The sequence below is a fragment of the Talpa europaea genome (genome assembly GCF_964194135.1).
Source record: "Talpa europaea genome assembly, chromosome: 2".
Classification (NCBI taxonomy): domain Eukaryota; kingdom Metazoa; phylum Chordata; class Mammalia; order Eulipotyphla; family Talpidae; genus Talpa; species Talpa europaea.
In genome coordinates, this window is record NC_140068.1 from 9952741 (window position 1) to 9965066 (window position 12326).

A 12326-nucleotide genomic window follows, 5' to 3' on the forward strand; every position below is an offset into this window, starting at 1 on the left:
TTTCAACAGTTTGCCAGTAGTGTTTCTTCTTTACCCCCATGTTTTTGGGGACTTAAGATGGGCAAAAGCACTTGCAAATACTTTCATATGTCCTCTAGGACATTTTGTTTTAAGTATATACACACATATATATTACATCACTGTGCATCTTTGTACAATGTATGCTTGTACACGTTCTCCTTTCAAGCGTAAATTTATGGGGACATAAATTTCCCCCCACCCATTCACCTGTGAACCTAGCAGAGGACATTCTAAACTCACAGGTCTTAGTTGACAAGGGGGGGAGGGTCTTGAGTGACAAGGGATTAAGTCAATGAATCCAGATTTAACTGGACACTTGGAAAAAGGTGCTTGCAATAAACTGAATAAAACCAACATCCCACTGACCTCATGACAGCCTATGAGAGCTTGCTCTTGAAATGTCTTGTCGGTTGGTTTTTAAAACACTCGTGCAACCACAGAGAATTTAATGGTCCCTATAATATACTCCTCTCATACAATATGTAAAATCATCGGAACCCAGTTCTGATTGTGAAAGATCCCGCCCATTCCCCTAGCCTGCTTTAGAGAAGACCCTTGTAAATTGCGTTATTTTATAATTCACCACTCTTATAAATTTCACGTCATACTCTAATTACCACCCCCAGCGCTCTTCCATCCTAGGGAAGGGCTCGGGTCCTCCCTCCCTTGAATAAACCAGGCTCCCCTGGACTCTGCTCGCCAGGCGGACCACCCTGGGGCGCGGAGCTCGCGGGCAGCAGCTGCGCGCGCCCCAGGCTGATCCCAGGGCGCCTCGCGGGCTGTGGGGACTAGATAAGGGGCGCGTGCAGCGACCCAGCGCCAGCCGGGGAGGGCGGCCGGCCGGGCCCCTCCGCTCGCTTTTGTTTGTTCCCATCTCGAACCCGCGCGCCCAGCGCGCCCGGCCCGCGCCCCCGCCCGGGTCGCGAGGGATGCAGGGATGTGTAGTTTCCTGGTCCCCAAGTCGCGTTTCCTCTCGGAGCCGGACGGCGAGGGGAAGGACTACACATCCCAGGGGGCCGTGAAAGGAAAGCGGGGAGCGGAAAATTGAGGTTCCCGCCCGGTAGCCTCCGCTGCCCGGGGCCGGCGCCCCCTCCACCCGAGGGCTCGGCCCCGGCCCCGGCCCCGGCCCCAGGGCGCGGGCGGGGACAGTCGGGGGTGGGGGGCCCCACCCGAGGCGCGCGCGGCCCCGCCGCCGCCCGGAGCTCGCGGGGCGAGCGGAGAACAAGGCGCGCGCGCTGTGGGCGCCGGGGCGCGGGGCGGCGAGGGGTCCGGGGCTGCCCCCACGCAGAGCCCGGCCGCCCGCAGGCTGGTCCCCCGCGAGGCGGCGCGGAGAGGTCGCCCGCTCGCCCTCCCTCGCCTCGGGAGCTGGACCCGGCGGGCGGCACCGGCCATGGGGCCCCGCGCGCGGCCCCCGTCCCGGAGCGCGGCCGCCTCGTGCCGCCTCCCCGCAGCCCCGTTCCTGGGCACCCGCCGAGCCCCGGCGCCGCGCCCCGCGCGGGGAGGACGAGGAAGCGCCGGGGCAGGGCGGGGAGGCGGCTCTCGGGGCCCCGGGGCCGTGGGGGTGGCGCGGCCCGGGGAGAAGCCGGCGGCCGCCCGGAGCCCGCGGGGAGGCGCCGGGAGAGACGCGCCGCGCTCCGCCGGCGGGAGGGAGGAGCCGGGGGCGGAGCCGGCCGGCGAGCGCGGGCCGCCGCCCACCGGGCCGGGAGGAGGCGGACCCGCTCCGAGCGCCGCGCGCGCGCCGGGCTGAGCCTCGCAAACAAGTGTCTGTGGCGCTCGCCCCGCGGCCCCGGACACGCTCCGCCGCCCCCGGCGCCCCTGCTCGCGCCGGCCCGGCTCCGAGGGGAGAGGAGCGCGCCGGGCGCCCCCGGCCGCCGCGACCCTCGCCGCTCCCGCCGGCCCGCGCGGGGGCCGCCGACCCGGCTCCGCGGCCGGGCGCCGGCGCGGGGTGGCCGCGCGAGCACCGCCGGGCTGTCGCCGAGCCCGCGCCCGACAGCACAGCGTGCCGGGGTCCCCACCCCGGGGAGGGGCTGCCCGCGGCCGCGAGCTGCCTCCCGCTGCCTCCGCTGTCTCCGGGGACGATCCGCCGCCGGCGAGCAGGATTAGAATAAACCCGGCCGCGGCGCCCAGGTGGCCCTCGGGCAGCCCGCGCCGCCGCCCCGGGTCCCCTCGGGGCGCTGCGCGCGGGGGGCGGCGGGCCGGGCGCGGCGAGGGGGCGGGCGCGCGGCCGGCGGGGCACGGATCGGGCGGCCCCCCGCGCCCCGAGGGGCCCCGGAGCCCCGGCCCGCGGGCTGGACGCGACCGCGGACCGCCGCGGCGGGCGGCGGGCGAGCCCCGTCCCTCCGGGAGGGGGGCCCGGCTCTGACAGCTGCGCGCCCCCAGGGGTTAACCTGGGCGTCCTCAGCAAAGTTGTCGCCGAGCCGGGAGCCCGCGCAGGGGCCGCGGCGCCGCGGCCCGGGGGGCGGTCGTGGCTCGGCGGGGCCCGCGCGGCCGGGGGGCTCCTGGGGGCGTGCGCCCCCCGCCGGCTGCCCGCGTGGATGCCCCCCGGCGGCGGCGGGCCCATGAAAGACCGCGAGTACAGTCAGATCAGCACCCACAGCTCCTCCCCCATGGAGTCGCCCCACAAGAAGAAGAGGATCGCGGCCCGGAGAAAATGGGAGGTTTTCCCGGGAAGAAACAAGTTCTTCTGCAACGGGCGCATCATGATGGCTCGGCAGACGGGCGTCTTCTGCCTGACCCTCGTCCTCATCCTGGTCACGAGCGGACTCTTCTTCGCCTTCGAGTAAGTGGCGGCGAAAGCGCCCGCGACGCCCGGCTCCCCGCGCCCCCCCGACCCGCCCCCGGCCCCCCGCCCCCGGCTCACTGCTTTCGTTTTCCAGAAGCCTTATCCTTATCTACTGTACATTGTTATGTAACGCCAGCCCGGGCCCTGCTTTCTTGGAAAGATCGGTTGCTTTTCGGCCCCTGGAGAGAAGGCAGTTCTGGGTCAGGCTCTGGGCGGAGGGGGCCGGGGACCCTCGAAGGGTCACCTGGCAGGTGGCGTTCTTGGTGCGGTGTCTGCTGCCTTCGGGGACCAGCCGACCACCCCAGAGGTGGCCGCGGGAAGGGGCGAGAGGGCAGATTCCTTCAGTCACAGATGAATAGAATCGACTTCTTTTCTGCCTGACCAGCTGAAGGGGATCGGGTTAAGCTCATACCTGCCTGAATAATGAGGAATCTTGGTTTTTTTAGGTTTCAAATTCTAGGCGCCCCCACCCCCCTCCACCCCCAACATGTGGCCCGGAAGGCGCATTTCATTTTACATCCTTCTTAGATGGACAGTCTTGCTCAACAGTTTTTGATTTATCACGAGGTTTCTAAGCTGGTCACTTTTTAAAAAGTTTCAGGCAAAAAATCCCCTAAACAGACACTCTGGTCTCCCCTCCCAGCATGCAGGAACAGGTGAAAGGAGACTTCAGGCCATTCGGGAAGACCAGGCTGTATTGCCTGGAACTTGCCATTCCAGAAACAATACTTTGGGACTTTAGGGCTTCTAGCTGGGAAAATGTGCCTGAGCAGCCTCGCCATTTTCAGGAAAACCGAATCGGCCAGTAGCGGTCCTCCGCCTGCCAACTAATGGACTGTTTTCTTCTTATTAATAGTATTAGATAAAGCAGTTTAATCACATTCCAGAATCAATTCTGGTCACTCTTGCTGGGTCCAACATTTGTAGTGCAGCTGCTTATGCAATTCCTGGTATCTCCTCCTCAAGGAAAGTTGTAGCTACTTTCTCCCCCTAGAATGAAAAGGCAATATATTTATAGGGAGCACCTCTTTGCTCTTCCCATATCCTGGTGGACACGGGACTCGGGCGCCATACCTTTCAGTCTCCATCTGTTTCAGATGTGTTGCTTCATTAAAACCTTTTGTGTGTATTTACTTTTGTCTCTGATAAGCATTAAGAGGCTCTGATTTGGCATTTGGCTTTGCCCTTCCAATTGCTGTCTCCATCGGAAATGTAATACTTTCACTTAAAGCCTCTGACTCTGAGGGAGACACTGGTGACTGAGCGTGGTGCTATGATGGAGGATTTTAATAGGACTGAGCTAGAGAAGGGGACAGGAGGGGGTGAAGGTGAGGTGCCCCCTCCCTAGTCTTGCTCACACACAACCCACTACGCTGTCAGTTCTGGTTGTGCACACTTCCCCTCCAGATCTGCCATTAAAATTTCCAGGCCTTCCCAAGTTTTACTTTGGTGTTTCCTTGGGGCCAGTTGGTGGAGTCTGGCTGGGGACCTGGGGACAGGACAGGAGGAGAGTTTTTAGAATGGCAGGAGCAGTGCTCCCTTGCTCTGCCAGTGCGCGCCTCGTCCCCGTCCCATGCCTGCCCCTTGTCCTTCCAAACCTGGGGGCTGGAGGAAGGGGCCAGAGGGGCCAGGCCAGTTTGCATTCTGAGTCATAATATATTCAGTGACAGCACCATCTGGCTGAACAGAATTGACATCCCTCAAATGGTGCCATTATCGCAGGTGGTCCTCTGGAGAGAGTTCCACCTTGTTCATAATGTTAAGAAAGTTTTGAAGAGACCTTGTTGAGAGTTTTGCTCCTTTTAGCAATTTTAAGAATGGAGAAGGTGGGTTAATGTTGTCTTCATGCAGAGCTTCAGTTGCAAGTGTCCCTCCTGCGGGATGGTGAATATTTCATTTTCTGGATGCACCCAGCCCCCTCTGGTCTGGTTAGGACACCCCCGCCCCTGCGTTATTACTGGGCATCACTTATTTTCTGTGTTCTTTCCTTGCAATCAGACCATCTGAATTCATTTTTACTTCTTGTTCTTGGTGTGTTTCTTCCAGGGGTTCCCCAAGGCCCTCACTAGTAAGTTGTGGGGGTCTTTTCCTATGTCAGCGTGGTGTTAACTGACGACAGCAGGAGTGGGTGTGTGTGCTGGGATTTTATTAGCTTCTATCCGCAGCTTTGCTTTTAGATCTGCTGTGTGTGTGTGTGTGTGTGTGTGTGTGTGATTTCTGAGTATTGCTTCATTTAAACAATTGGAAATTTCAAAAAAACAGGTCTATAAGCCTCAATTGAAAAGAAATCAGTCTGTTCAAACTATAGAATAGTATGGTTTGGCTAAGAATATTTGTCACTGTATTACTTTTAAGCTCTTTATCATCGCTAATGACTGAGTGGAATGAAATAACTTTGATTAAATCAATTTGATAGAAACTCAGAGTCAATTAGTCACACATAGAGGAAATGAAATTCCAACAGGCTGAGGAAGGAGGGGAAGAGGAAATGCTAGTTTTGTCAGCTCACTGTCTGCCTTCCTTCTGTCCTTCCTGGAGTTACTTATTGAGCACATCCCATGTGGTAGCCTATTTGTATTATCTTCACGTTTAGAGAGCTCTCTTATTGGTAGAATTTAGAGAGCTCTCTTATTGGTAGAATTGGTCCTTAAACAAAACAATCCACAGTTTCCCAGTGCAGTTGCAAAAAGGTAACTGCACACTTTGAAAAGAAAACAAGTAACTTCTAGATTTAACTTTAGACCCCTTTGCTACATTCTCCTGCCCTCCCTGTCACTCCCTGCCTGTAGCAGATGGGCGGGGAAGCAGGTCCCAGAGACAGGGACTTGGTAGAATGCAGCAGGAGGTGTCCATCCTGCCTTCAATCCTGGGAGAAAGGCGGGCTGAAGCTATTACTCCCACACTGAGGAGGAAGTGATGGAGGCGTGGAAGGCCCAAGTGATCACCTAAGATCACACACAGATTAGGGGCAGTGTGTCTGCCTGCAGGCCATCATGCTACCCCCTTCAGACCTAGACAAGTGGGCAAAGGCCTGGATTTGGGACCACCCTTATCCAGATCTCCAAATACTTACCAGAAGTCCAATCCTGGCAAATTACTGGGCTTTTCTAAGCCTGTCCCCTGTTCTGTAAAATAGGGTTCATCAGGCATATCTTTAAATATTGTGAAGATTCAATGAAAAAGTACTGAGTGCAGAGTCTGATCCATAGCATATGCTCAATAAACACTCCAGGTTATTAGAGCAATCTTGAGATGCAGCCTCCTGCCCTACTGGGATTTGCAATTTGGTCTTTCTTCACAGTTCTGGTCTCACAGCTCCCCCTCTCCCCCCTTGGGATCCCCTAAATGCTGAGCATGTTAAAGGTGCTTCTTGGTATGTGGACAAGGAGACTTTTGGGGAGCACCTCAGGATGGAGCCTGGTGGCCAAGGGAACTGAGCAGGGAGGGGAGAGGAACTGGAGGTCAAGTTCAGTGGCCAGTGCATAATGAGTGTCTCAGTCATGCCTGTTTGCTGAAGCTCCCACTAAGCCCCAAAGGGTGAGGCCTGGACAACCTCCAGGTTCATGGACACTGACTATTTGGGGAGGATAGCACACCTACAGAGGGCCTGGGGCCCAGAACATTCCCCACACCTCACCCAGGCATCTCGTCGGTCTGGCTGTGAATCGTCCTTTAGGTCCTTTGTAATGAACCGGTGATGTAGGAGTGGGTGGGTCTCATGAAGTCTGTGTGCCCTTCTAGAATAATTAATGGAACTCTGTTCTGTAGCATGTCGGTCAGAGCACAGGTGGCTCCTGAGGTGGTGGCGGCTGTCAAGGGCTGTCATTGGAGCCCCAGCCTTACCCCATAAACCTGGTGCCGCCACTGGGGGAGCTGGTGTCAGGTCAAGTTGAGTTCTCAGGACCACCTGCTGGTGTGTGGTGTGTGAGAATTGCTTGTTCTGCGGGGAGGTCTGTGCACAGGGCCCTAGGAAGCCTGTCTGAGGACACCAAACAGGTACCTCCCAAGGACCCTAGTGGCCTTTTCGGAGACCTTTGAAGGCGGGAGTGAGGACATGGGCTCTGACACAGCGTCCTCCTGCAGCCACTGCTGTGGTCTCCTCTTCACATCCCACGTCGGTGCAAAGACCGACCTGACCGAGCGCTACCACCCTGCTGGCTCCACACCTAGAACCTGCTTTAGGTTAGAGCTGAAAATTTGAAAATAAAGGGCCTCCCCGGTGGCGCAGCAGTTGAGCGCTGGGTTGCGAAGCTGCCTGCGGCCTCTGCGGCGCCAGTTCGATCCCTGGCTGCTCCCCGGCCACCAGAGGAGGGTCCCACATGGCGCGCAGACCTCTCCTGCCGCCCGCTGCTCCCCTCAGCAGTGTACTTCGGTCCTTCTGCCTGCTCTGCTCCCTGCTCTGGCTCTGGTGAATTCTCTCACCCTCCCGTGCTTCTGACTGTACCCAGTGCATGTATAAACAAAACACACAAATAAATAAATAAATAAAACATGCCTCTATTAAAAAAAAAAATTAAAAAAAAAATTTGAAAATAAAGCCTGGTCCTGGAAGCTTGGCATTCCATAGTCTCTTGGTCCTGGGGCAGGAAAAGGGAGCTGTAACAGAGGCTCCCGTTTTTTGGAGCATCCTGGACTTGACCAGCGCCCACATCTCTGCAGCTGCTCTGTAGTGTGCAGCTGCATCTGCGCTGAAACACTTGAGAGTGTCCCGACATTCTTATTTTCCTCATCACTCTAAGACTGTTGATGAATTTTAAATGTCATGTTTTCTTCTCTCTTTCACCTCTCCTTCCCTCCTTCCCTCCTTCCCTTAGTTTCACCTCTTCCTCTTGACTTTCTTTGGTGAATGGTTGGTAGTCAGTGGAACTGGGCATGTGTTTGCCTGGAAGATGGGATAAGGGACTGGCCCTTGTAAGCCAAAGTGCCACTTCCAATAATAATTTCTCCCTTTCAGCCTGGGATCCTCTGTTGTCTACTAAAAGGTCCTGCCCTTAAAACATGAAAGGACCCGTCTTGTCCCAACTGTCTCCTTTCGACTGTTTTTTTAAAGATTTATTCGTACATACAAGAACCTGGGTATAGGCCAGATGTGCGGGAGGGTGAGAGGATTCACTAGAGACAGAGTGAGGACTGTTCAGGCAGACTGACTGAAATACACTGCTGAGGGGAGCAGCGGGTGTGACAGGAAAGTTCTGCCGTGCCATGTGGGTATCTCCCTGGCTGGCCGGGATCAAACCCGTGCTGCAGAGGCTGCTGACAGCTTCACTGCGCTGCGCTCAACCATCTCCCCCAGAACTTCTCGAGTCCCCTCCCTTCTTAGCAAACATCTGGAACATGTGCGGGTTGCTCTTGGCCACACGCTGGCCTTGCTCTGTCTGGCAGAGCACCATGAGGCTGGTGGTGGAGAGAGGACATGACCACAGGACCTCAGGCCTGAGCGTTCATGTGAGCGGGGCAGCTGGTGGCAGGGACATTTAATAACCTCAGATGGCTCCACCAGCATCTTAGGTGTCTTTAGAACCTCCCAATGTGAGTGCGCTCAGCCATTCATCTTTGTGTGTGAGGAACATGGCTTCCTTCCATGGGGTAGGGGCTGGACTTGTGTTCACTGCTTTATGGCTAGTACCTGGAACAGTCCAGATGAATAGAAGGCTCTCGGAAAATATTTGTTGTTTAATGAAATAATGGTCACACTGAAAACCCTCCTGGTATATTAGCTTTTTTATTTTTAATTTCCTTGAAATAGGTTTCTTGTACATCAGCTTTTCATTTTGTAAAATTGTGAACATCAGTAAAATTTGTCATTATTAAGGTCTCAGAGAACATATTTGCCTTCAAAACTTTGATTATTTGGTGTCATTCTTCTGAGTTCATATCATCTCTTTTCAATGTGTTAATTAAAGCAGAGGCTAGAAAAGATTTTCTCAGTTACTCAGAAAACTAGTGATAGAATTGGGAGGGCCTGTTGGCTAACAAGACTTCTTTTTAGTTTTTCTGTATTTTTAATCACATGCTTTATGTAAAAAAGCACTCTGTGATTATATGACTGTTAGCCAACCACCGCAGCACCTGCTACACTTGCCCATTTTATAGGTTCTTGATGTTGGATACTTGAAATTTACTTAATAAAACTCTGAAGGATACTATTGACTGCTTATATTTTATTTCATTCTCTGTCAGCTAATGGGAAGTGATACCAAATTATGCAGAAAGGACTCCTGTAGCTTCTTATAATAGAACTGTGATGGTCAATTATTTAATGGGCTGTATCGGCATAACCTGGAGATTATTTTATTCATGGCAGAGTTATTATGTCTTAGCAAAAGAATTTAAATTAAAGGTTTCAATGAAATGTGTTCATTCTCTTGTAGCTGAGGTTGTTAGGAAAGGGAAAACAGTGATGATCATTAGATATTTATAATTAGTTACCTCCAGGCATTTGGATCTAGTAAAATGTCACTTGGTTCAGGTAAGCATTAGGAAACACCTTAGTACTTGTGCTTAGTTCTTCACAATATGGAAATGTTGGTCCCAATTCAAACACATTTTTATAAACTAGATGACCTAGCTCCTTAGATTCCCCTTTAATACAATTTAATGTTGGATTCATACAGAAAAAAATGTATGTAACCTACACATAGGTCCTTAAATAAAATCCTATAAAGAGCACCTATGAAATGAATGCTGAGCTCACAAACCCCCTCCCACAGTGCTGACCATCCACTCAGTGCTGTCCCTCGCCCTGCCCCACCCTTGGCCATCAAACAATAGGCCAAGTGTGGTTTCATTAGGCTCGTGTGTGAGAGTGTGTGTGAGTGTGTGTGTGTGTATGAGATTTCTCTTGTATATGAAAAATGTGAAGGGATTTTTATTTAAAAAAAAAACTACCTCCTTCTTTCTCCTTTTCCATCCCCTTCCATTCTGAAGGGGAAGGGAGGATAGCTTACAGATACCTTGTCCCTTTATATCCAAATTTTCCAGTATGTAATTCTTAAGAAATGGATATCTTTTTATATAAAAATAATAATAGTACTGACTTCAGGAAATTTAACATGGACGTAATAGTCTACAGTCTAACTTTGCCATTTATCCTACTATCATCAGATTTAAGTTTATTATCTTGGTATGTGCTTCCTATTTATCTACTGTGTGTTTTGTTGAATTGTGTATTTTTACTATTCTGTTTAAAAATTTTGGAGGGTGGTGTTTCTTTGTATTTATTTTTAGTAGTTGCTTTGCTTAAGACTTTATAGAATATGTATTTTTACCCTGTTATAATCTACCTCCAACTAGTAATAGTAACAGAAAAAAACTAAGACATAACTTTCCTTATTTCTCCCATCCTTTGACCTTGAACTTATTTCTCCCAATATGACCTATTATCATATATTTTTCCCCCTGTGTGCTACAAACCTAACAGTTATTATTTTAAAGCCATCAGTAGTATTAAACGGAAACATGGATACATATATATAACAAAGATATTTAAAAGAAAACAAGAATACTCCTAAGTGAATTCTAAAACATATATACTTATACATAATAAAAGTCATTTAAAATGGAATTTTATGTTTACCCTCACATATTTCCCCTTCATTTCTTCCATCTATATCATTTCCCTTTTGCCTAAAGTACTTTGAGCATTTCTTATAGGCAGGTTTGCTGGTGGCAAGTTAGTTTTGCTTTTTCTGAGAGTGTTTTCACTCTTCAGTTTTTGAGGATATTTTCACTGGGTATAGAATTCTAGTTTGACAGTTTTTTTTCTGTCAGAACTTTCAAGTTGTTGATTCATTGTCTTCTGTTCTTTTTTATTTCAGCTAAGAAATTAGCTGTTATTTTGAGCATGTCCCCCTATATATGAGGCACACATTTTTCCCCCCACCAATTTTCTTTTTATCTTCTGTTTTCAACAGCAGAATGGTGATATACGGAGGTGTGGGTTTCTTACTGTTGATCTGGCTTGAAGTTTGCTAAGTCTTCTGGGACTATGGATTGATATATTTCATCAATTTTGAAAATTTTTCATCTACTGCTTCTTCAGATATTTCTTTTGTCCCCTTCCTCCTCTCCTCAAACTCCATTTATTTATATGAGGGCATCTTTTATAGTTCTGAACATCTTGGCTATTTTAATCCACTTTTTTCTTTTTCTTTTTTACTCTCTTTCCCCATATTTGTGTTTCAGTTTGAATAATTCCTTTTAGTCTGTTTTCAAATTCACCAATCCTTTCCTCTGCCATGTCCTGTCTGTGTTGAACAAACTTTGGTACCTTATTTTTCATTTTGAGCATATATGCATTTTTAAAAAGATTTATTTATTTATGCATACAAGTACTGGGGTATATAGGCCAGAGGTGAGGGGGATGAGAGCACTCACCAGAGACAGAGTGGGGAACAGAACAGGTGGATTGACTGAAATACACTGCTGAAGGGAGCAGCAGGCAAGACAGGAGACGTCTGCTGCACCATGTGGGTGGCTTTCTGGCTGGCTGGGATCGAACTCATGCTGCAGAGGCTGTGGATAGATTCACAGTTCTGTGCTTAATCTCTTGTACCACCAGGGAGGTCCTATACATTTTTTTAAAAAGTTTTTTATATAGTTAAAAATAATTTACATTCTTCTACTATAATTCTTCACTTGTTCATGTCCATAATAGCTACTGGATCCTTTAACATGTTTTGTTGTTATTTTGAAGTCCTTGTCTAGTGATTCCAATGTCTGAGCCATCTTTGGATCTGCTTCCTTTGCCTATTTCTGCTCTTGACTGTGGTTTCTATTTTTTTTTCCCCTTCTTTGTGTGCCTCATAATTTTTTATTGCATGCCAGCTATTGTGTGTAAAAGAATTGAAAAGACTTCTTCAGTAATTTACACTCTCTTACCCACCCCCAGCCCCCAGCCATTAGTGTGTGGGCTGAATCAGTCTCATTTGTTGTTGAGATGGGTGTGGACTTTGGTGGAACTTTAATTAGGTTCAGTTCATCATTGACTTCAAATGCTTTTAGGGCAGGTCAGGACCCTTTAGCAGGGACTGGGATCTGATGCCTGGCAAAACCAAAAACCAAAGATTTCCTTACACTTCATAGCCCAGCACCAGCTGTGGACAATTTGTTTTTCAGCCAGTCTGTCAGCTTTTGGAGTTACTGGGGAGATTTCCTTGCTCTCAGTCTGCTGTCAGTTGCATATACCTCAGGACATCTCTCTCTGTCCACCTTTGTAACTCTAGGTTTTGGAGGGCTTCTGCAGTGCCCTGGGTGAAGGCCTAAAGTACTTAAGAGAGATTTTCTCATTTTTAATGCTCTGACCCCTATCTACCCTTGGGAAATGTCCCATAAACATCAAGGCAAATGTCTCTCAATTCTCTTGCCCCATTCCAGCCTTCAGGTGCACTTGCTGTCAGTTTGGAGAAGATCCACAGGAAAGGGTTATCAGTGGTGCTGACTTACTCTGTGTCTCTTTGGGATTCTAATCCACGTTGAAGTGCATATGTGACCATTAACCATTGCTAAAAATTTACCTGGGTTC

The 12326-nt window shown here is 50.6% G+C and overlaps 1 protein-coding gene across 2 annotated transcripts in view; it reads left to right on the forward strand.

Moving 5' to 3' along the window:
• Window positions 1-2555: 2555 nt before the first annotated feature.
• ZDHHC14 (zDHHC palmitoyltransferase 14) overlaps window positions 2556-12326 on the forward strand; it is a gene marked incomplete at both ends in the record, with an annotated part of 219872 nt that continues 210101 nt past the window's right edge. For both annotated transcript variants that reach the window (XM_084256183.1, XM_084256184.1), the window contains one exon: window positions 2556-2800. In XM_084256183.1, the coding sequence (XP_084112309.1) occupies window positions 2556-2800 (245 nt within the window). The remainder of the gene's footprint in view (window positions 2801-12326) is intronic.